The sequence below is a fragment of the Mya arenaria genome, chromosome 3, assembly GCF_026914265.1.
Source record: "Mya arenaria isolate MELC-2E11 chromosome 3, ASM2691426v1".
In the NCBI taxonomy this organism is placed as follows: domain Eukaryota; kingdom Metazoa; phylum Mollusca; class Bivalvia; order Myida; family Myidae; genus Mya; species Mya arenaria.
The window spans coordinates 18,757,485-18,784,588 of record NC_069124.1 but is presented as its reverse complement, the minus strand read 5'-3'; the positions used below and the strand labels follow the sequence as shown (position 1 = coordinate 18,784,588).

Genomic DNA, 27,104 nt, shown 5'->3' with positions numbered 1-27,104 from the left:
TTCTTTGTAATACCAAACATGGTATTATATTATTTTTCCGCATTTGGTTAAATAAATAAAAAATAGCTTTCAATCTGTCACGAATATTAGTAATTATTTTCCGGAAGGAATTGAAAGACGGTTTTACAATTACTGCCAAGTGTACTTGATCTAATTACATGTATTATGACGATAGCAATGAAGGTGAAGGTGGTCTAGTGGTATGTGTGTCCAACTTGTTCCAACAAGGTCTTGGGTTCGAGACTCAAGAGAGAATGTTCTGTTGTTTTTTCATAATGGACACCGGTACTTGGTTTTGACTAAGCAAATGGACTCGAGCGAAATTTATTTACCTGAGAAGAGGTAGATGGAAGAAGAAAAGGAAGAAGGTGAAAACGGAGTTAAGCAGAGAGGGCATTTAATGGAAGGTAGGAAAGTAAAAACTGGTGAGAAAGAGGGAATCGAAAGGGGAAGAACAGGAGGTGAGTAGAAGGAATAAGGAGGAGGAGAAGGAATGAGGCCCGAGTAAGAAGTATGAAGAGGAGTATGACAAAAGGGAAGAAAGAGGAGGGGAACACTGGAATAATTAAGAGGTGAATGAGGACTTAGAAGAAGGGGGGTGAGAAAGACTAAAGAAGGAAAATTTTGGCTCAATGATGAGGCTTAACGATGCGATTGGGGAGGGAAGAAGGAAAGTTGGAGAAAGGAGGAGAAGTGGGATAAACTAGGAGGGTGAAGGGACAAGGGGATCGGGTAGGGAACTGATGTGAAAGAGTTATAAGGAAGAACAGAATTAAAGAAAATGACTAAGCGGAAAAAGTCTGTAATAAAGGCTAAGCAAAGAAGAGATGGGATAGAAAAGTGGTGGTGAAGGAAGTAGAAGCATATGGTGATGGCAATGATGATGACTGTATATCAGCATCGATGATTATGATGGTGACAATAAAAAAAGGATTGAAAATAATATCTTCAATTAAATATTAATATGCACCTTCACACCTGTGAGCAAGCAAGTTTAAATGAGAGAAAGACTCCCCAGACCTTTCTGTTCTTGTTGTGTCTGGCTACCATAATGACGTTATCATGAAATACATTGTAAACAAAATTGGCATTATGCTGAAAGTCATTAAGGTAAGAAAAGATAAGATAAGATTTATTTAAAGTCGGCAAGACAGATATAGTATACAAACAAACAGAAGCTCTGATGAGCTTTTATAACCGACTATTTAACAAATGTATATGGATAACATATATAAAGCAGCTACAAGAGAGTAAAACTTACATAGTTACAGCATAAAATCAATGGGAGACATGCTAATCTTACCAAAAGAGGTTTAAAAGTGTTTTAAAAAATATTAGTACAAAACAAAAAAAAATGTAAACGACACAAGTGTGTTTGTTTAAAAAATGGCCTAAGTAATCAAAATATCAGCTCAAATCAGATTTGAAGTGACCTGATAAGCATGTAACTCATAGTATATAAAGTTAAATCATTTGGTATAAATGATTAAATATTATATTATAACTGACATGGCACGCACAAAATCACAATAATGCTAGATTACAGGTAAACAGGTTATACAAAATAAACAGACATGCATACAATTTTCTAAAGCAGCTAACCACAAGACAAAATCATGCAAGCAACACAATGCAAAATTAGGCTGGAATACAAAAGCATAACTATGCAAAATAATGTAAGAATACAAAACAATGCAAAGTAAAGCAAGACTACAGAACACTACAAACAACACAGTAAAAAGATGCAACTAAACATATGTATTTGTAACATTGTAAACATTAATGGCCTTGTGCTGAAATACATCGTCAACATTAATGGCCTTATATTGAAATACACTGTAAACATCTAAGGCCTTATGTTAAAATACATTGTAAACTTAAATGGCCTTATGCTGAAACACGTAGTTATCATTAATGGCCTTATGCTGAAATACGTAGTTATCATTAATGGCCTTATCATGAAATACAAAGTAAACATAAATGACCTTATGCTGAAATACACTGTAAACATTAATGGCCTCATCCTGAAATACATAGTGAACATTAATGGCCTTATGCTGAAATACATAGTGAACATTAATGGCCTCATCATGAAATACATAGTGAACATTAATGACCTTATGCTGAAATACATATTGATATTAACGGCCTTATTCTGCAATGCATTGCAAACGTTAATGTCCTTATGCTGAAATACACTGTGAACATAAATGACCTTATGCTGAAATACATAGTAAACATTAACGGCCTTATTCTGAAATGCATTGCAAACATTAACATCATGAAATACATATTGAACATTAATATACATTAATGAACTTATGCTGAAATACATATTGACATTAACGGTCTTATTCTGACATGCATTGCAAACATTACTGTCCTTATGCTGAAATACACTGTGAACATTAATGGCCTCATCATGAAATACATAGTGAACATTAATGACCTTATGCTGAAATACATAGTGACACTAACGGCCTCATTCTGAAATGCATTGCAAACATTAACGACGTTATGCTGAATTACATTGCGACATTAATGATACTTTCTGTCATTCCAACATCTGCAAATGACTTGTTTGATACACTTTCATACTCGGATAAAATAAAAAATCATATAAAGATTACTATGCGACTCAATTGTATGAAGTATCACAAAAAGACAAAAAATAAATTCATTGGAAGAAGATCTTTTAAATGTAAAAAAATAAAATATATAAGTATATAAGTATGTCAAAGATTTGACAATGATTTACTTTCACTTAATTTCTTACAGTGTCGTCCAAAACACATTTAAACATCATTTCCATGCAATATAATATTTATTTATTTTCAGTTCGAAACAAAACATGTCAGGAAGGATGAACCGATGGGACTGGTGTTTTCAGATTTCATTGGCCATATTATTTGGATCCTTGGCCAATACAACACATGGTGAGCTTTGTTATTATTTTGTGGAGGTTATATGGCAAATGTTTAGTTTAAAATATTTAATTGATGGAGGGAATTTAAAAGTAACTCTAGTCCTAAATAATTCTAACCCTAACCCTTAACGTGATTCCAAACTCGAATCCCCTAAATACTCGATAATTATGGTTGGGTTTACAACACACAATAGGAATGGAGTGGTTTTAGTTTCATTGTCAATTAACAAAGACTCAGTTAGAATAAGCCCAATGACAAGCTTAGCAACTCAATACCTTTAAAAATAACATGATTTCATGTGTTAAAGTCTGGTTTTCGCAAATTGTGTCACATATATATTTACACAGTAGGATAACCCCCATGCCTAATCCTTTAAAAGATGCCGAAGTTTGATTAAAAAATGAAATTCAGAAAATATACACTTCGTGTGCGCAATATCCTTAATAACCTAGTGAAAACAAATTTATGACTAAATACAAATTTATGACTAAATACAAATTTGGCGATTGTTTTCATTAGAGGCTTTCTAAATGATTAAACGTGAATCCTACCGATGGTGGATGCATGAGCGTAGACACATAAAACACCTTTTGGCATAAAACCACACGAAAGTTTTATAGATGTAATGACGTTGCACCTAGTCCTGCACAATATGTAATTTATAGGTCATCTTAATTGAAATGGGCACTTGAAATCATGCGCCTTCACATTTGTTCTTGTAAAATGGACCACCAGGAGAGAATTGAGTTTTGCAATGATATCATAATTCTGATATTAAGACTGGAAGGCGACTTTACGAACCTTTGATCAGAGAGATTTGTCTTATCAGTTCTATCAATGCAGTTTCAAATCAGTTGAACAATTACATGAAGATTTACCATTTACTACAAAACCGCTTATTAAATGTGTTAACTCGCATAATCAATAACGATATAGTATAATGTTTACATAAGAGCTATTACGAATGTATGCGCTTTGCTCTTACTGTAGACTATGTAGTGCATACTAAAGTCCATACGTAATCGTAAAAGAAATACTTCTGATGGCAGCGAGAGTATTTATGCCAGAGACATTTTCTGGTTTTAAAAACGATTTATTTATTATGATCATTTTCTCAAAGAACTCATATTATGTTTTTCAAAGCAACTTGATTTTCATCTGCAGGTTATAACGAGACGATTATAGCACCATGGGGAGGGATAGACGTCAACTCACCAGGATTCATATACGGCCTCTTATACGCACCGTATGTACACAGTATACGTCAATTTTCTGTGTGAAGTCTTAAATGAGTTGGTTTCGTCACGTAAATTCCATTTGGTTGTTGATTGTGTTAGCAGTTATTTTCTATTGATTTGGCAAAAGGCCAAAATTCGGGATGACCTACTGTCCCTTCCGGAACTCTTTATTGTGCAGTTGTGTCATATTTCAGCACGAAACTACAATCGACCATCGATACCAAAATCTACACGAGCGTAAACGTTCATTGTTATTATCTATTAAACGGTTTGTTACGTTATATCTATAGGACCTTTCATTTTATATTCTGAACAATAACACCTTTTTGATATTTCTATGCGAAAGTTCAGACAAAACGTTAAAGGAATTCATAGCTATGATTATAAAATTTCTTCAATATCGCTTGCTGCAATGCTCTTAAAATACTTTTTTACGGTTTATCAATGATATTTCACATTTCAATATGTTTGAGTAGGACAGTTGATAGCACTGTTATCGTACGCATTCATCAATACATAAACTTTACAAAAAGGAAATCATTATGTCCATAAAAAATCACGTTTTTATAACCATCCGACCCAAATACACTTGTCACGCATTCAATTAATCGTCCATATTCTCTTACGTTTTGAGTGTGAGATTTGACTCTAAAAGTTCTTTAATGATATGAATTATCTTTAATATAGATATTTTGCATTTTGGGCGTCTCGAGTGTCAAACTCGGACTCAGGGCACATAGTTCGTATATTTCGAACACAAAGTTAAGAGTTCTCTATTTCTAGCCGTCACCCACAATTTGTTTGGTTAAACACAAGCATCAACATTTTAATTGTAATTTTAATAAAATTGAAATACTCGTACATATCTGATGAACAATTATGAACTTGTTTCAACGTTTGTGGAAGATCGCGTACCATATACTTTTCCATTTAATCTCAATTTATATTGCGGAACAAATGCTTTCGGACATTGCCGACTGCAGTCAATGGACTAGAAAACACAAATGGTTATGTTTCATAATGTCGTACGAAAAGAGAAACTGTTGACGGATTCAAACCACTTAACGACAATTAAAGTGATATATCGAAGTATGATACCTGTATAGGGAATGTACCGGTAACTCGTTACCCGCTGGACGGGTCCGTTTTGGCATGTACCCGGGTATATTTTAAGTACCCGGTACTCGTGCATTACAGCAATATTATTTAACGATTGTCAGACTTTTCGCCGGCTTCTCATTGAACTGAATGGATAAGGGGTTTCCTATTCATGTACGTATGTATAGACGACCCAATCTCCCATCTTTGTGGCGGAGCTCACATGAACAGAGACGACATTTCGTGCCAACTAGAATGTTTAGTGTGATCTGCGTGAATATTAAAATAATTTGGCCACAAGGCATGGATACTCCAAATTGACAAGTATTTTCACAAATTAGTGTCAATCTATCATAAGGGTGCGGTCAATATAATAATCAGGAGATTTAATAATATAACTTTAGGAAGTTGGGGTTTTGGAAGCTAAGACTATTTTATTTTACCTGAAGTAAAAGTTAATTTGTATGTGTATTTTTTTCTGTTGGTTCGACCTTTTTAAAGATCATAAAGCCCTTTCAAGTGTTATATTACACAGACAATCCTCTGAATCGTGCTTAGAACTGTCAAAGGATATTTATTTCAGTTGAGCATTCATTTTTGTTAATTAAATTTTCAAAAAATAGATATTCAGTTCGGCCTATTTGAGGAAAAGATGAAACGCATTTGTCATTCTTTCTTGATTGAAATCGAATATAACTCATGTGAGGTTTTGCAGTCTCATGCAATGCATACTTTGAAATAGATTCTTAAATGTGGGCGTAACCATGCTGGTCCCATCACATCTGGTCGACAATAAGAATGGATGGCAGGAAAACGTAGTCAAAGAAATATTTTTGTTAGCGTGATTATCATAAATGTTTATTTAAATTGTTTTCAGACCATTACATATATTATAATGTTATACCTTTATTTATAAATTGCTAGTTTAAATCACTTGTCACTATCTACCTTTTCTTTGTCCTTTTTATATCGACGTTGTCTATTTGTCTTAATGGCATGTGGTCACGGTTTCATCTCTCTAGATTAAATATATTGTTACTTTGTATCGCAGGAACACGAACTACGATTACCTCATCGAGACAAGCTATCCGTACCAAAACGTTGTTATTGATGTGATTGACTGTGAGATGGAACATGATAAGAACGATAACTGCTTGTACGACAAGCTGAGGATATACGACGGTAGACCATCTTTGTTCGATACAAAAAGCAGTGGTTAAGGACAAGTTCTTAAGCTACAATGTATTTGATTAAAAAATGTTTTATTAAGATAAAAATCGTTCGAAATAGAAACGTAAAAACATATAGCTAAATATGTTAACAAAGCTCTGTGAACAGTATATAATAAGAAATTACTAGTATATGGTATAATGATACAAGGTCTTCCTTTGTACTTCAACTTGATGTTTAAACAATCCCCTGCCATACTCACAGTCAGAAAGGCTACGTTTGTTTTATTTAAACTCTGCAAACATTTAACCTTCGTCTCTTTGTCCAGACAACATAAACTCAGATCCCCTAATAGCAGAGTGTTGCTGTGCCGATCAAGCAAACCTCCAATCCTCTGCAGTCATATCTATCTCTTCAACCGTTGTATCATATGACCTATATATACGTCCAGGCAACAGCAGCTCTGATCCGCTGATAGCAGAATTCTGCTGTCTTGATCCGGCAAATCTTCCATCCTTCTCCACAACTGGTAATACGTCATATCTCCTCTTTACTACGGATGGGACGAATGAATTCAAAGGCTTCAAAATTCGGGCTCGTTCGAACGGGGCAACAACTACTACGACTTCAACAACTTCGACAACAACAAATTCCACCAGCACTAGTAGGACAACTTATGGTTTATTAATCTAATGTTAACGTTGCGTCTATCATTAGGGCAGCATTTACTTGATATTACTCATTATTTCCTAACAATGAAATGTATGTTATGTTACGTAACATTAAGTTGCGTTGCGCTGCGCTGTGTTATTTACATTTTTATAATTTTAATACAGTATCCGATGGAAAATAACATGAAAGTGTGATGCGTGGTTATTTCATAATAATTTGATTATTTCATAGAGTGATAATAATTATGCAAGTCATGCAAATATACACGCTGTAAATTAGACCTTGCAAGATTGAAATATCGGTCATTTCACATTCCGATTACAGTTGAAATAAAACAAAAATACAAACTGCCATAATGGTATCTGTAATGTATTTTTTGATCATTTAGTTTACATTTTAGTTATACGTAAGCAATACCGTTTCAAATGATTCCAATATAACATGTGGTAACCTGGTAACAAAACTTAACATTACAACCAAAACAATCAACAACAGTCTCATTTATTTTCGAATACTTCAATGCACTCTCAAATCCATTTATTAGCCTGCAAAAGTATACATCTTTATTTGGATAACATCTACATTTTTAAAACCTCGAAATGATAAACACTTATTTTTTATACGAATAAAAAAGGTGTCACGGATATATGTCACGGGTTTGTTTATCTTAGTCTCTGTCATTTTCTTACTGTCGTTGAAACTGTTTCATCCCTAAAGTCGAAGTCAAAGCCGTGATTTATTCCTCGCAAAATGAATCAGTATCCACTAACAACATAAATTATAGGACCAAAAAGAATTATAGATTTTAGACACAACAGTCACAAAGTTTCATTAATAAGCAAGAATAATGTTTGTTTGCTAAAAGAACCTATCATTTCATCAATAAAAATGAGACAAAGAAACTATTTATCATTTATTAATACGATATTGAAGCGACATTTGTTCACCACTTATATTAAGGTCGTAAAGGTCAGTAAGCGCAAAGATCTAAGATAAAGACTAACACAAATGCTGTACTTTATTGGGTGCTTTCCGGTGATTCATAAATTAAACACAAATTTTCGCTGAATAAACACTGGACAATTTTGTACTGTTCGTTGTTTTGTATTTAAAGCTGGCGCTCACTTCCAAACAAAACTTAAGTGCGCACAGTGCTGGGACACAATTTCGAAGGCGTCATTTCCGAAATGGCATTACGTTTAAATACAATTTGACGCAATTTTCTGGCCTTGTTATCCTTTTGATAAAAACTAAACCGAAAAACCGTTTGTTTCAGCGTAAGATCGAAAAGAAATTCACTTCATCAACATCAAAAGCTCTATTTACGAGTGGCGTATCTTCCACTGAAATATTCACTGTTGGTGCTTTTTGGTGCTCAATCCGTGAAATATATTGCGATCGTATACTGAAACAAACATTTTTTACAAATGTTTTAAAGAAACTCTCCTGTCATCTATAATGAAAATATTCAAGCAACTTTACCGAATAGTTCACAATATAAAGACAAGTTGTGATGCATGGCATCAAAGACACATCCTTTTTTCATTATCTCTCGACAAACGACATTGGATGCTCAGCTACCTCGACAAACAACAATTCAGAAAATGCAAACACTTGTTATGATAATACGAGTGTTAATCCGATTAGCCAAAGACCATTGAATGTTGAGCTCGCTCGACAAATTTAGAACAATGACGATTTTCTTTTGCGTCAGAAGCTATCTTTATGATTAAATGTGCTGGGAATTCCATTTATTTATTTAGTTATTATCTTGACATTTAATAATTATGACATTCCAAACAACTTCATTTTTCTCCACAGGTTTTGGCGAGACGCTAACAGCATCGTGTGGAGGGACATACATCAACTCACCAGGATTTATATACGGCCTCTCATACTCACCGTATGTACCTACTACATTTCTGTTTGGAGTCTTAAATGGGTTGGTTTATTCACGCAAATTTTGTTGTTGTTTCTGTTTATAATTGTTCTACCACACAAAAAACGTTACAACACGAATAAACTCAAACAAAACATACACGAGTGTAAATGTTTATCGTTAATGTCAATTAAATGTTTTGTTACGTAACATCTAGAGAAACTTTTGTTTTATTTTCTAAACCTTTTTGCTTTTTGTATGCGGAACTCAGACAACATTTTATAGGAATGCAGAGTTATAATGACAACATTTCTTCAATATCGCTGACTGCAATGCAGTCAAAATACTTTTTACACGAGTATCAATAATATATCACATTCAATATGTTTGAGTAGGACGGTTGGAAGCACCATTATCGTTTCCGGGTGGTACGCATTCAGAAATGCATAAACTATTCAATATATGAAAAGCGTTATGTTCATAAAAAGGTACGTTTAGAAGACAATACGATTCAAATCCACATGTCACGTATTTGATCAATGAACCCAGATTCACTAACGCATTGAGTCTTAGTTTCAGACCTAGAGTCAGAAAATAGCATTCTGTCATTATCTTTCAGACATGCATTTCAATTGTATTAAAATTGCAATTGAAATGTTGATGTTTGTGTTTAAGCAGCCAATTGTGGGCGGCGGCTGAAAAAAGATAACTCTAAACTCTGTCTATGAATTCGTTGTTAAATAAATTAGTTTAAGTATTGACGATCGGGTATCCAAGTCCATAAGTTCTACCCGTCCATCCTTTTAATATTATAATTATGTATTCAATATAATGATCGGCAGATTAAGATAAGATAAGATAAATTTCATTTTAAGTCGGCAAGTCAGAATTAACAATATAACATAAGCGACAAGCGCTTTTGAACCGACTATAACAATAGCATACATGTTCAAACACATGGTAAGAAAGCTGTAAAATAATTTTGAGCAATGTTAAATAAAGCACATATCGCATAACAAAAGCAAGTAAAAGAGGTTAAACCTGTGAAAGATCTGCTGCTCTAGACCAGAGGCCTTAAAGACACTAAAGATAAATAAAAAAAACAACAACTGATAGTCAAAATAGTTGCAAAAAGTAGATTAAAAGTAGTCTAAACGAGAATATCACCTCAGATCAGATCTGAGATGACCTGAGCAGCAATTCCTTCGCAGCAGCACATACAAGAGCACAAACAATAATAAAGCATGGTATGACAATGACGATAGCATATACAAAGAAAGTTTTTATCAGCAAATTACTACAAAGTAAGTACTAGTAAGCAAAATTGAACAGTAAAAGCAAATCAAGTAGCTTGCAACTATACAAAAGAGCAAAGCATGCAGCTAGAACACTTGAACAAGCTAAGGCAAGCAGAAAAACATAACACAAAATAAACTCCGAAGAAACAACACAAGCAAGATATAAATTAAGGTAGATATTGAACATGAAGATAAAGATGTTGTCCGGCCCTGTAGATTAAACAACTAATTTGATTTACACATTGAACACCTGCAGTCCCGGCCATTCCAATCAAGCTTTTGAATTGATTGTAGTTTGTTGTGTTTCTAAAAGCTTCTGGGAGCGAGTTCCACAGGACCGGAGCAGCATACTTAAAACTATTTTTCCATACCTAGTTGTTGTTACTCTGGGAACTTCAAGTAACTTTGTATAGCTAAATTTATAACCGGCATCATGCACTTTAATTAAATCATTTAATACAGGTGGGACGATATTATTCAAAATTTTAAAAGTTTCTATAGCCATTGCTCTAGTTCTTCTGATATATAAGCTAGGAAGTTTTGCTCTATTTAGAAGTTGTTCATATGTACGGGAGTAGTCATCATATACAAAACGAAGGGCTCTTTCTTGTATTTTTTCAATCTTGTTTTGGCTTTTATTTAAACAGAAATGCCAAGTTAACGGACAGAAGTTGAAATTGGATAAGATAAAAGAGTGAAAAATGGTTTAATCTACACAAATCTTTTCAATATATTAAGTTGTTGTGCAGCTTTACTACATATGATGCTAATATGGTTTTCAAAGGTAAGGGCAAAATCTAAGTTGACTCCAAGAAGTTTTACCACTTCATCACATTCAATATTGGCATTTTTAATACTAAGCTTAGGCTTTTTAGAGTGCGTTTTAGTGCCTATGGCGATAGCCTGAAACTTGTCCGAGTTTGCCTGCATGCAATTCAAAGAGAACCAGTTGATAAGAACATTACTTTCGTTTTGAAGGACTGATATCAGAGTATCAAAGTACAATGAGCTAAAAGAAAGGGAGTTGTCATCAGCGTAGTTGTAGAGGGATCCTTGTTTGATGAAATAGAAGATGTCATTGAGAAATATGTTAAAAAGTAAAGAACCAAGGATTGAGCATTACAACATCTGCGAGTTGCGAGTTTTTAAAGCTAGTGTCTTTTATTGTACCCAAACTACAGTACCATCGTTTTGTATTCGTGTTTTTTTGTGTTTTTCCCTTTTTTAAAAGAATACGAAGCCCTTCAAATCTTATATAACGCTGACAATTCGATCGTGATAGCGATAATCAAATGATATTTTTTTTCAGGTGGGCAACAATTTTGGCTTATAAAACTTTAAAAAAGGATGTTAAGTTCGTTAAAAATGTTATTCATAATTTAATGTACACGGGGTTTGGCTTATCTGAGAAAAAGTTGAAACGCATTTGTCATTATTTCTTGATTAACATTGAATACAAGTCATGTGATCGAAATTTTGCAGTCTCATGCAATGCAGAATTTTAAATCGAGTATTTTGTTTAATTTGTAAGCGTAGCCATGTTGGCCCCATCACATCCGGTTGATATTGAAATTGGATAGCGGGAAAACGTAGTCAAAGAAAGATTTTTGGTAGCTTGCTTATCATAATGGCTTATAATTGGGTTTATCCAAACAGTTTAAAACTGAACGTTTATTTCAAATTGTAATTGTAAGTCAGTTGTCACTACCTGCTTTCTCCTACCCCGTATTTATATCGAGTTTTTCTATTGGTCTTAATGGCTAATGTTCACTGTTTCATACCTCTAGATTAATTATATTGCCACTTTATATCGCAGGAACACGACCTACGATTATCTGGTCGAGACAAGTTATCCAAACCAAATCGTTGTTATGGAAGTGATTGACTGTGAGATGGAATCAGATAAGAACGGCGACTGCTTGTACGACAAACTGAGGATATACGATGGTAGTTTGGCTTTGTTCGATACGAACACCACTGGCAGATATTGAATAGCGCTTAAATGTTTTTAAGGATAAATATTAAACTATATGATGTTTATATTGTATTATAAAAATGAATATCGATCGAAATAGAAACGTAATGGTCATATGTAAAACAAATATCATAACGATTCGGTATACTATATTATAAAGGTAATTATTGAGTCATACTCAGAGTCAGAAACAGTACGTTTGTTTCATTCTAACTCTGCAAACTTTTCTTCTTCATCTCTTAATCAACAGAAGCCCCCCCCCCCCATAGCAGAGTTCTACTGTGCCGATCCGGCAAAGCTCCAATCCTTCTCCGCTTGTATTTTATCTATACAAATATCTCCCCCTAATGTATTGTTTCAGGCAACACTATGACCCACTATTAGTAGAGTTCTGCTGTGCTGATTCGCCAATCCGCCATCCTTCTCCGCTTTCATATTTATTTCTACATATATATCCACGTGCTCTCTTTGTTTAGGGATCAGCAGCTCGGATCCGTTGATAGCAGTGTTCTGCTGTGCTGATCCGGCAAACCTCACGACCTTCTCCACAACTGGTAACACATCATATCTTCTCTTTACTTCGGATGGGACGAATCAGTACAAAGGCTTCCGAATTCTTGCCCGTTCGAAGGAGGCAACAACTTTGACAACAACTAGTACCACTAGAATTAGTATGACAACTGAATGTTTTATTAACCTAGTGTTAACGTTGTGTCTATCATTAGGTCGATATTTACTTGTTATAACTCATAATTTCAATACAATGAAATAAAGTTTATGTTATGTTACGTAAGGTTGCGTTCTGTTGCACTGCGTTTCGATATTACCGTCATGTTATGTATTGGTAATACAGTATCCGATGGACAATAATATAAAATTGTGATGCCTAGTGATCTCATATTCTTTAAGTATATGGTATGAAAGGAAAGGAAAGGATAGGAAATTGTAAATAGTATGCTGATAAACACGTTGTTAAGACCTTGCCAGATTGAAAAATCAGTCATGATAATATGTTTGATAATACGAATGTCCATCAGAATAGCCAAAGACCATTCAATGTTCAGCTCACACGACAAATTACATTTGACGTGAAAAAAATGACAACAAGTCATGTTTTCATGATATTAATATCGAACTGGCCCAAAAACAGACATTGAATGTTGAGCTAATTCGGCAAACGGCATTTAGAATTCAGAAGATATAGGTTGATCGACAAAGGACATTCGACATTGAATGTTGAGTTGGATCAACAAGGGACATCTCTATTTTGGTAACGAGTCTGCTACTACAAACTTTTGATCAGAGAGTTTCGTCTTATCACTTGGATAAGTGCAGTTGAACAATGTCATGAAGATTTGGAATGTGCTAGAAAACCGTTATTAAACGAGTAAACTGACAGAATCAATCACGATGTACTGGTTGTTTAAACAAGAGCTATTACGAATGTATGCGAAATTCCCTTACTGTAGACAATGTAGTGCACATTACAGTCCATACGCAATTCTCGAAACCAGACTTCTGACGGCAATGATATTATTTATGCTAGTGACATTTTCTGGCTTGGAAATCCATTATTTTATCATTATTATTGTCATATAACCCGTATTATGTAATCCGGTTACACGATTTTCCTCCATAGGTTACAACGAGACGCTAACAGCATCGTGTGGAGGGACTTACATCAACTCACCAGGATTTGCATACGGCCTCTCATACTCACCGTATGTACATACTATATACGTTTACGTATATTCTGTTTGGAGTCTTAAATGGGTTGGTTTATTCACGCAAATTTCGTTGTTGTTTCTGTTTATAGTTGTTCTACCACACAAAAAACGTTGCAACACGAATAAACTCAAACAAAACATACACGAGTGTAAATGTTTATCGTTAATGTCAATTAAATGTTTTGTTACGTAACATCTAGAGAAACTTTTGTTTTATTTTCTAAACCTTTTTGCTTTTTGTATGCGGAACTCAGACAACATTTTATAGGAATGCAGAGTTATAATGACAACATTTCTTCAATATCGCTGACTGCAATGCAGTCAAAATACGTTTTACACGAGTATCAATAATATATCACATTCAATATGTTTGAGTAAGGCGGTTGGAAGCACTATTATCGTTTCCGGGTGGTACGCAATCAGAAATGCATAAACTATTCAATATATGAAAAGCGTTATGTTCATAAAAAGGTACGTTTAGAAGACAATACGATTCAAATCCACATGTCACGTATTTGATCAATGAACCCAGATTCACTAACGCATTGAGTCTTAGTTTCAGACCTAGAGTCAGAAAATAGCATTCTGTCATTATCTTTCAGACATGTATTTCAGTTGTATTAAAATTGCAATTGAAAGGTTGATGTTTGTGTTTAAGCAGCAAATTGTGGGCGGCGGCTGAAAAAAGATAACTCTAAACCCTGTCTATGAATTCGTTGTAAAATAAATTAGTTTAAGTATTGACGATCGGGTATCCAAGTCCATAAGTTCTACCCGTCCATCCTTTTAATATTATAATTATGTATTCAATATTTTGATCGGCAGATTAAGATAAGATAAGATAAGATAAATTTTATTTTAAGTCGGCAAGTCAGAAATAACAATATAACATAAGCGACAAGCGCTTTTGAACCGACTATAACAATAGTATACATGTTTAAACACATGGTAAGAAAGCTGTAAAATAATTTTGAGCAATGTTAAATAAAACACATATCGCATAACAAAAGCAAGTAAAAGAGGTTAAACCTGTGAAAGATCTGCTGCTCTAGACCAGAGGCCTTAAAGACACTAAAGACAAATAAAAAAAACAACAACTGATAGTCAAAATAGTTGCAAAAAGCAGATTAAAAGTAGTCTAAACGAGAATATCACCTCAGATCAGATCTGAGATGACCTGAGCAGCAATTTCTTCGCAGCAGCACATACAAGAGCACAAACAATAATAAAGCATGGTATGACAATGACGATAGCATATACAAAGAAAGTTTTTATCAGCAAATTACTACAAAGTAAGTACTAGTAAGCAAAATTGAACAGTAAAAGCAAATCAAGTAGCTTGCAACAATACAAAAGAGCAGAGCATGCAGCTAGAACACTTGAACAAGCTAAGGCAAGCAGAAAAACATAACACAAAATAAACTCCGAATAAACAACACAAGCAAGATATAAATTAAGGTAGATATTGAACATAAAGATAAAGATGTTGTCCGGCCCTGTAGATTAAACAACTAATTTGATTTACACATTGAACACCTGCAGTCCCGGCCATTCCAATGTGCAATCAAGCTTTTGAATTGATTGTAGTTTGTTGTGTTTCTAAAAGCTTCTGGGAGCGAGTTCCACAGGACCGGAGCAGCATACTTAAAACTATTTTTCCATACCTAGTTGTTGTTACTCTGTGAACTTCAAGTAACTTTTTATAGCTAAAATTATAACCGGCATCATGCACTTTAATTAAATCATTTAATACAGGTGGGACAATATTATTCAAAATTTTAAAAGTTTCTATAGCCATTGCTCTAGTTCTTCTGATATATAAGCTAGGAAGTTTTGCTCTATTTAGAAGTTGTTCATATGTACTGGAGTAGTCGTCATAAACAAAACGAAGGGCTCTTTCTTGTATTTTTTCAATCTTGTTTTGGCTTTTATTTGAACAGAAATGCCAAGTTAACGGACAGAAGTTGAAATTGGATCAGATAAAAGAGTGAAAAATGGTTTAATCTACACAAATCTTTTCAATATATTAAGTTGTTGTGCAGCTTTACTACATATGATGCTAATATGGTTTTCAAAGGTAAGGGCAAAATCTAAGTTGACTCCAAGAAGTTTTACCACTTCATCACATTCAATATTGGCATTTTTAATACTAAGCTCAGGCTTTTTAGAGTGCGTTTTAGTTCCTATGGCGATAGCCTGAAACTTGTCCGGGTTTGCCTGCATGCAATTAAAAGAGAACCAGTTGATAAGAACATTACTTTCGTTTTGAAGGACTGATATCAGAGTATCAAAGTACAATGAGCTAAAAGAAAGGGAGTTGTCATCAGCGTAGTTGTAGAGGGATCCTTGTTTGATGAAATAGAAGATGTCATTGAGAAATATGTTAAAAAGTAAAGAACCAAGCATTACAACATCTGCGAGTTGGGTTTTTAAAGCTAGTGTCTTTTATTGTACCCAAAACTACAAGTACCATCGTTTTGTATTCGTGTTTTTTTGTGTTTTTCCCTTTTTTTAAAGAATACGAAGCCCTTCAAATCTTATATAACGCTGACAATGCAGTCGTGATAGCGATAATCAAATGATATTTTTTTCAGTTGGGCAACCATTTTGGCTAATAAAACTTTAAAAAAGGATGTTAAGTACGTTAAAAATGTTATTCATAATTTAATGTACACGGGGTTTGGCTTATCTGAGAAAAAGTTGAAACGCATTTGTCATTATTTCTTGATTAACATTGAATACAACTCATGTGATCGAAATTTTGCAGTCTCATGCAATGCAGAATTTTAAATCAAGTATTTTGTTAAATTCGTAGGCGTAGCCATGTTGGCCCCATCACATCCGGTTGATATTGAAATTGGATAGCGGGAAAACGTAGTCATAGAAAGATTTTGGTAGCTTGCTTATCATAATGGCTTATAATTGGGTTTATCCAAACAGTTTAAAACTGAACGTTTATTTCAAATTGTAATTGTAAGTCAGTTGTCACTACCTGCTTTCTCCTACCCCGTATTTATATCGAGTTTTTCTATTGGTCTTAATGGCTAATGGTCACTGTTTCATACCTCTAGATTAATTATATTGCCACTTTATATCGCAGGAACACGACCTACGATTATCTGGTCGAGACAAGTTATCCAAACCAAATCGTTGTTATGGAAGTGATTGACTGTGAGATGGAATCAGATAAGAACGGCGACTGCTTGTACGACAAACTGAGGATATACGATGGTAGTTTGGCTTTGTTCGATACGAACACCACTGGCAGATATTGAATAGCGCTTAAATGTTTTTAAGGATAAATATTAAACTATATGATGTTTATATTGTATTATAAAAATGAATATCGATCGAAATAGAAACGTAATGATCATATGTATAAACAAATATCATCATGGTATACTATATTATAAAGGTAATTATTGATTCATACTCAAAGTCAGAAACAGTACGTTTGTTTCATTCTAACTCTGCAAACTTTTCTTCTTCATCTCTTAATCAACAGAAGCTCACCCCCCCCCCTCCCTCATAGCAGAGTTCTACTGTGCCGATCCGGCAAACCTCCAATCCTTCTCCGCTTGTATTTTATCTATACAAATATCTCCCCCTCATGTATTGTTTCAGGCAACACTTTGACCCACTATTAGTAGAGTTCTGCTGTGCTGATTCGCCAATCCGCCATCCTTCTCCGCTTTCATATTTATTTCTACATATATATCCACGTGCTCTCTTTGTTTAGGGATCAGCAGCTCGGATCCGTTGATAGCAGTGTTCTGCTGTGCTGATCCGGCAAACCTCACGACCTTCTCCACAACTGGTAACACGTCATATCTTCTCTTTACTTCGGATGGGACGAATCAGTACAAAGGCTTCCGAATTCTTGCCCGTTCGAAGGAGGCAACAACTTTGACAACAACAAGTACCACTAGAATTAGTATGACAACTGAATGTTTTATTAACCTAGTGTTAACGTTGTGTCTATCATTAGGTCGATATTTACTTGTTATAACTCATAATTTCAATACAATGAAATAAAGTTTATGTTATGTTACGTAAGGTTGCGTTCTGTTGCACTGCGTTTCGATATTACCGCCATGTTATGTAATGGTAATACAGTATCCGATGGGCAATAATATAAAATTGTGATGCCTAGTGATCTCATATTCTTTAAGTATATGGTGTGAAAGGAAAGGAAAGGATAGGAAATTGTAAATAGTATGCTGATAAACACGTTGTTAAGTCCTTGCCAGATTGAAAAATCAGTCATGATAATATGTTTGATAATACGAATGTCCATCAGAATAGCCAAAGACCATTCAATGTTCAGCTCACACGACAAATTACATTTGACGTGAAAAAAATGACAACAAGTCATTTTTTCATGATATTAATATCGAACTGGCCCCAAAACAGACATTGAATGTTGAGCTAATTCGGCAAACGGCATTTAGAATTCAGAAGATATAGGTTGATCGACAAAGGACATTCGACATTGAATGTTGAGTTGGATGAGTCTGCTACTACAAACTTTTGATCAGAGAGTTTCGTCTTATCAGTTCGATAAGTGCAGTTGAACAATGACATGAAGATTTGGAATGTGCTAGAAAACCGTTATTAAACGAGTAAGCTGGCAGAATCAATCACGATGTACTGGTTGTTTAAACAAGAGCTATTACGAATGTATGCGAAATTCCCTTACTGTAGACAATGTAGTGCACATTACAGTCCATACGCAATTCTCGAAACCAGACTTCTGACGGCAATGATATTATTTATGCTAGTGACATTTTCTGGCTTGGAAATCCATTATTTTATCATTATTATTGTCATATAACCCGTATTATATAATCCAAAGGTTACACGAATTTCCTCCACAGGTTACAATGAGACGCTAACAGCATCGTGGGGAGGGACCTACATCACATCACCAGGATATATGTATGGCCTCCAATACTTACCGTATGTACATTCTGACCGTCAATTTTCTGTTTGAAGTCTGGAATGGGTTGGTTTCTACACGCAAATACCATTTGGTTATTGCTTGTGTTAACGATTTTTCGACCAGCTAAAACACGTTACTTCGCGAATGTAATGTTCTGTTGTTACAGGATTTGGCAAAAGGTGGCTTAAGTTCGGGATGTCCTTCTCTCCCTTCCGGAACTCTTTATTAAGCAGTTTTTGTCCTATTTCAATATTATGATCGGGATGTTAAACAATATAACATTTAAGAGTTTGTTTTTTGAAAGCTAGTGTCTTTTATTTTACCTCAACTTCAAGTACATTTGTATGCGTATTTTTTTCCGGTTTTAAAGCATACTGGGTCCTTAAAATGTAATATAACGCAGTCAATCCTTTAGATCGTGCTAAAGATTATCAAACGATGTTTGTTTCGGTGTCCGGACAATTCGGCAGAAAATGTATTCGACACAGGTATCTTTCGGCAATATGTCAATTCGACACCACAAAATCGGTACCGTCTGTTTTAAATCCACTTCATTTCAGATCCGTTTGGTGCTATGCTTTAGTTACAGAAGAATCTTACGCCTCGGTGATTTAATCAAGATCCAACTTTTACAGACATGCATGTGTATTCAACTGTTAACTCGAAATCGTATTTGCAAATGACTATTTATGAATCACTTTTTAACTTCGAATTAAATGTATGACAATGAATGTGTCATGTAAGCATAACTCAATCACAGCGTGTGTTTTACTGACATGAAATTGAATAAAATTTCCTCAAAGTAACAATTTTATATATGTATATATCAAATTTAAAATCAGAACTGCTGAAATAAATGTAGACATAAAGATCAGATATAGAAAAAATAAACCGTTTGATCAGATGTACATATTTCAGTAACCTTGTGCCATTTGTTATTACGGAAAAATGAAAAATGATACATTTAACCCTTATTGGACGATCGAATCATTTGTGAAAGGTAGTTATGTTGACGTAAATGAACCATAAAACGACAACATGTCGGAAAAGTTGAGTTTTAATTGTCAACTCTAAATGATAACTATAATCTAATGACCATGACCGCATAATAGTAATTTGAATAATGGCGAATTGACTTGGCCAAATTATCTTGGTGCCGAATTGTCCATTAACCTTTGTTTCAGTTATTCAATCATTTCGGTTTATTAAACTTTCAAAAAATGGATATTCAATAAGTTTGAATTATACATTTATTTAATGTATTACGGAGATGGGGTAATCTGAGAAAAAGTTAAAATGCACAATATGCAGACTAAGGAATACAATTCAGAGTACTTAATGCAAGAACTTTTCAAATATTTGCTGCAGTTACTGTTTGAAAATATAAACATCCCAGACAGTCTGCCATAGTAAATAAAAGGTTTAACACCGTGTGGTCATAGAGTTTCATAATGCACCAGTCAATTGTAACCTCGCCGCCCTCCCCCCCAGGTCCCCACCCAGGTCCGAGAGATAGTGCTTTACTTTTCAGGTGGCCCCTAAGTGCCGAGTTAATGCGTTGTTTTTGTTTTCGCGCCGAGAATAGCGGGGAATGGGCCTTACCTAGGATGTATCCCGGATGAGAGATTTTACCAGCAGTTTTTCCCCACAGTAAGGGGATTTTACCTAGGATTGGTTGGACCGAAAGTCAAAGTCCCCGCTTTCCCCGAACATGAAGGGCCGTGGTTACAATTGAGTGGAGCATAATGAAACTCATCATTGTACTAGAACGGGGAACAAACAAAGAAAACATTGTTAAAAATAAAAACACTGCATATATTTGCTCAAATCTTCTTCCAAATGATTACTTTAAGTAAAATTATGAAACAAAGTGTCGTTACACGCTGAAACATTTCTAGCCAGCCAAAAACGGTTTTTACAATAACACGAATCTGCAAATTTTTAATAAAATCAATGGACTGAGAGCTTAGTTATTAAAATTTAGACTAATAATATGGTTTCGTAGTTAAATGAAATACGAGTAGAGATATATCTAAGGATAATACGTGTATAGGAAATGGGCTGGTACTCGGTTACCCGCTGGCCAGGTTCGTATTGGTAAGTACCTGAGTGCAATTTTAGTACCCGATACTCGTGCAATATAGAATATCATCTAACACGTGTCAGCCTTCTACCTGCTTCTCGTTGAACTCAAAGGATAAGTTTTTTCCGTTTATGTACATATTCATAGATGACCTTCTCCCGTCTTTGTTACGGAGCTCACATTTCGTATGTTCGTAAGACAAATTATCAAAACACTTCCAAACTGTTGTTTTTTGTTTGTATTTCAGACGACATGATTACATTATATGTCGTGTATACTCTACTGCGTGAATGTATCTTTTGGGATAACCGCTGTTATTCAATGATGGATGAGTGTCCGGTTAGCGCAGTGGGTGTATATCAGTTTGGTTTTGTTGACCAACCCATACATGTTGGTTTCTTTCGGGTACTCCACACAACACAAGACCACTCTCTCACGTAACATCACGACAACGCGAGTGATTGATGTAATGTTGGAATAACCTTTTCAATTGTTGTAAAATTAATGGGTTAAAATTAAATGACGATCGGGTATCCCAGTCTACAATTTCTACCCGTCCACGCCATTTGCATGTATATCGAATAATTTGGCCACTCATTTGAACAGAATGTACAAAGTTGATACGGATTTTCACGAATTTGCGTCGATATATCATGATTATTTGGTCAATATTATGACTGGTAGATTAATTGATGTAACTTATATGAGTTGGGTTTTTGAAAGCTAAGTGTCTTTTATTTTTCCTCACGTACAAGGTCATTTGACGTCTTTGTGTTTTTTTTTGGTGTTTTTCCCCTTTTTAAAGCGTATGAAGCTCCGTCAAATCTTACACAACGCAGACAATCCGCTTTACCGTGTTAAAATAGCAAAGGATATTTATTTCAGTTGGGCAATCATTTCTATTTATTAAACTTTTAAAAAAATAGATATCCAGTACGTTTGAAGAATACATTTGTACTGATGCAGTTTAAATACATTGACATTCGGCTCCACGGATTTCGGCCTATATCCTTTCGAATACCGCTACCGTACATCGACGCGCTACCGTAGCCGCCTAATGCAGACCAATTTTTCAAGGGTGCTGGTTACCGCTACTGTTTTACTGTAGGAATACTGTAGACGACTGAAACGTACCGAAAAAGTAGGTACGTCCAGTTCCACAGCCGCAAAATGCACATTTTCCACAAATTTGTGGTACGTTTTTCATTGAAATAAGAAGGATTGTGAATTTCTAAAACAGCATTAATACGCTATGGTACTTTGTCTTAGAAACAGTTACTACACTACGGTATTTCTTTCAAATATAATAACCATGCAAAAATAAGCAACGGTATTTCTATAAAAATCGCCATTCAACATTATTCGCCTCTGGCTTTTGTAAATTTGCTTTAATAAAACAGCATGCTTAAGCTTTTCCTCTTGTATCAGAAGTACGCTGTGGTATGCCTGTTAAATTTAAGATATGAGCAAAACTGCGCAGTGGTATTACTGTGATATTTGTGTGTTAACTTCGATAAGGTAGACATTTCATGTTACTAAATCAGTCACTTAAGTCCACTTTGGTAGCGTTCTTGAATCTAGAAGTATGCAAAACTACGCAACGGTATTTCCTGTATAAACATAATACGTAATCAACATAACACAACCCATTTCAAAGGCGACGTTGCCTTTGAAGGTCATTTAACACTAGTTACGCTTCCTTTTAAAACTGTTGAAATATATAACTTTCTTATAAATCCAACCGGATATCTATTACGTGATCGCTATAAAGTTATCATGGAAACCAATAGTGACTGCAAATATATCAATATATCAACAGAACATCCATTAAAAAATAGCTGTCACAGTTGCCATGAAAACCACTGCGATAGACAATAAACCAACCGGACAAATATCACAAGGTCGCATCAAGGTTACATTGGAACCACAGTGACCCCTGTTATGAAAGTTGCATGGGAAAGGAGCATGACTTAATACAACGTGCATCAATACATATCTGTCGATGAAGCAATGATCAAATGTCACGGTCACCATTGAAGAATCGTTGGTGCTCCGTGTGTCATGGGGTATCTCAGGAATTGCCAGGCGTACTTAAGTCGAAAGATAAAAGTAAGGTTGACTCAAACAGTTGTAGAGAACTGAAGAGAAAACATCACAGGATGATCATGTTGTATTTGCCGACAAGTTTAAAACATCAGTTCCTCTGGCGTTTGGAAAAAAAATCTATACAGTCGTGCCACGCATTAAACACCGGAAGAACATATCAATTGGTCAATCACAAAATCAGTCCATGAAAAGAGATGGCAAAGTTAGGATGCTCAGCAGAGGGGAACACATGGCATGAAATATTTCGGACCGGAAGCTTATGTCCACTGCATGGAAATAATCAAAACATGTGTGCAACCCGATGACATGTTTCAATCCTATACTATAATAAATAGCCGACAGAACAAGGTTTGACCGAAGAAGTAAATACAAAAGGAAAGTGGGAAAAAACATGCATCAAAGTTATATTTTAATTCAAAAAGGGCATGGGTGTTGTAGACAGTCAACATTTACAGTGTACCAAAACAAAGTGCTTATTTGTGGACCTAATGTGTGTGGTCTGCCGTGGACATCCGGCTTGTGATTCATCATGTATAAAGCGTCACCCCTCCGGCTACCTATAAGCTGTTTGAGAGAATGGTAATACTTTTTTACAGTATATTACAAACATGCTGTAGAATGTTAAATAGTAACCATAATCAGGTTTAATAACATATTGATCGTTGCATGTACCACCAAAATGAAACATGAACAACATCTTTTAAAATCAATCAGCTGTTTAATGTTTAATGTTTCTGTTTTTAGGTTGCAGAACAACTTATCCGCGGGAATAGCACACGTATAAGGAAATCCAAACAAACAAGTGACATTTGTTAACCTGACCTCTTTGGCGATGTGCAGTGCAGAGTCAGCTTGCACAAGTATAATTCTTATCTTTATAAAATAAAACTCAAATGAAATGTTATTTTATTTAAGGGAATGTTTTATTTCGTATCGTGGCATTACCTCTAGCAAAGGCCGAATGGAGGTCAAGTCCAACAAGACTATGGCTCCAGAAACACAGAGGAACGGAAAACAACAACTCATGTATGTAAAACATTTTCAATAATATGTTTTTTATATAATTGCATTTTGAAATGACCCTTAAATCGAAACAATGAACAACCTCTGAAGTTCATGAAAATGCATACATTAAATTATTTCTACTGTTTAATGGCACATCTTGAATTTCAGAGTCTAGTACAAGAAAGCGCCGTTTAGATGATTGTTTCGATCATGTATTAGAATAAATATTCAATATAGTATTGATGAAATAATCATAACAAAATGTTGTTCAGGTGTTAACCTTTTGTTCCTGAAGGAACGAATAATGTTTGTTTTAATGTTTTTTTACAGAATTAAACATTTCATACTTAAAATGAGGACATATTTTTCGAAATTACACATATACAATGCAATTGTCGCTAACAATGCGTCTTTATAACAAATATTCATCAATATGTGATTTCTTTTTACAGACCGATGCTATTGCATTGCACCAGAAACTCCACTAGACTCTGTTGCCGTTTCGTAAATCGCATGCTGTGATTATACTGGTGTTGTTTCCCGTGACAAATCTTGCGATATTTTTAGCAATATAATAGTTACAGTCAAATATTTTGATTTATGTTTTGGTCTATGTTTTTCTATTATATAATTATGTACATGTGTTCTTTGTTGATAGGAGAAAAATTATTATCATTATTGATTTTCGTCATGTTTGATTTTATCCCTATGTTTTCCTCAAGTTCCTATGATGTAAATAAATGATCTATACATTTTATAACCTTGATATATAAATGAATTATGAATCGTATTTGGATTTTAGTCCTATAAGTATACATTTATATAGGAAATGAATGAACATGTGTGTAAAATATCATGATAGAGAATTATTTTAATTCCTTTCTGATTTATTTGATAAAAAAAACATATTGCTTTTTAATCGCTCTGTGCATGTGTAAATACTAAAATAAACAAAAATATGTATAATATAATGAAAACTACAGGGACAAGCCTATAGTCGAACAGTAAAAAATAGGCCCTGTTAAGGGGTACACGTCAAGGACCCAAACAACAATGAACTAGAGACACAAACATTGTTAAACCACTTCTTAAATCATAAGTTTCACTTTTTGTTTTATTACTGAATTTTGCATAGAATGACACTTGCCTAGAAAACTGTGATAATGTGATGTCTGCATTAAAATTAAGCACGGCTAAAATAGCGTATTTATACATACATAGTTTAGTCACACATGGCATTCCAGAGAGTGTTTATGTGGATTTTTTCAATTTACTCCAATTCAAGTACACACATGCATGATATGATTGAAATAATAAAAACATTTCGCAACATTGCCTTACAAACATCTTTTTAAGCATTGTACTTTTGAAATATTTTTGAAAACCTTTTTCTACTAAGTACTGTAGTACAAAATTGCTGTTTTAGAAATATCAAATACAAGCCGTAGCGTATTTATGAGGAAAACAACAGACATAAATATCGAGTTACTACAAAAAGATAAAACTGCCATAGTGTATCTATGCATGCACACGTGGTATAATTCAAAGATTGATCATAACATTAAACGTCTCCGGCAATTTTGAAATACATATACCTGAAATGTTTGTGCTAGAACTACCAGAGTGTATAAATGCATAATATTATCCTTTATGTACTTAACAAATTGTTCAAAGAAGTAATTCCTATCCACAAAACTCGCCTATAGTAGTTTTATAAACATTAAAAAAGTAGCCAATACCGAAGATGAAAATTACCACAACCTACATATCACAGGATTACCATTGCGCTGTTTTGCATGTGCGTTTACCTACTGATGATTGTCTTCAATCAAATTACTACAACACACGTCTACGGTTTTTCATACATTTGTTCAAAATTCATCATATCCGTAGTGTATTAGTGAGAGTTTTGTATTTTTCCGAGGTCAACCAGAGCGTAGTTATGCCGATATGTCATATTTATTAATAAGTGAATATTTTAATTGCCGTTACATAATAAAACAAATAAAATGCATTTTATTGTATTAATGTGTCTATTAAAGGGTTTAAGTAAAAGGAAAAATGTACATTTTCACTAGAACATTACCTTATTAGGGATAATGTATATGTCACTAATTCGTGAAATGCAAACATGATTTATAAGGGTGTTATGTTATATAATTTTATGTACTATATAATGTTTGTAATTAATTTCTTTAATTGTGTTATAAATTTGTACCGTTTCACAATTGATAAACATTTTACCTAATTGCTAACGCATTTTAATCGGGAGATTTAAGTCTCTGCTTTTAGCAAAACATGTACAAGATTATAAAAATAAGCGGTATTCCCACGCTGTACGATAGCGGTAATCAGAAGCCGAATATTTGAGTACGGTTTACACTGCTGTGGTAGTTCGCCGGTGAATGATAGAGGTAATGGGGACACCCGAATTTAGGGTCTGCATTAGGCAGCTATGGTAGCGGAAAGGATATGAGGAAAAGTTGAAATGCATTGTCATTCTTTCTTCATTAAAATCGAATACAACTCATGTGATCGAGGTTTTGCAGTCTCTCAGACCAGCACGTTTATTGTAATGTTTTTATATTTATTTATAAAATGCAAGTGTAAATCACTTGTCACTATCTACTTTTTCTTGCATCTTATTTATATAGACATTCTCTAATGGTCTTTTGCCTTTGAGAACACTTTTATCTCTCTAGATTCAATATATTGTTACTATGTATTGCAGGAACACGACCTATGATTACCTGGTCAAGGCGAGCTACCCAGGCCACAATGTTGTTATGGAGGTGATTGATTGTGCTATGGAACACGATAAGAACGGCGACTGCTTGTACGATAAGCTGAGGATATACGATGGTAATCTATCTTGGTTCGATATGAAAAGCAGTGTTTAAGGATAAGTTGTTAAACTACGTGTGTATTTGATTTACCAATTGTTTTATTAAGATAATAACCGATCGAAATAGAAACATAAAATC

The 27,104-nt window shown here is 34.4% G+C and overlaps 1 protein-coding gene across 1 annotated transcript; it reads left to right on the top strand.

Moving 5' to 3' along the window:
• Positions 1 to 363: 363 nt before the first annotated feature.
• Positions 364 to 27,020, top strand: LOC128225758 (deleted in malignant brain tumors 1 protein-like). The gene is made up of 13 exons (XM_052935659.1): positions 364 to 407; positions 2,839 to 2,936; positions 4,092 to 4,173; positions 6,315 to 6,445; positions 6,885 to 7,097; positions 8,927 to 9,008; positions 12,099 to 12,229; positions 12,734 to 12,928; positions 13,897 to 13,978; positions 17,085 to 17,215; positions 17,724 to 17,918; positions 18,862 to 18,943; positions 26,852 to 27,020. The coding sequence occupies exons 2-13, from the start codon at positions 2,852 to 2,854 to the stop codon at positions 27,018 to 27,020; spliced, it is 1,578 nt and encodes a 525-aa protein (XP_052791619.1). The 5' UTR covers positions 364 to 407; positions 2,839 to 2,851.
• Positions 27,021 to 27,104: the final 84 nt, after the last annotated feature.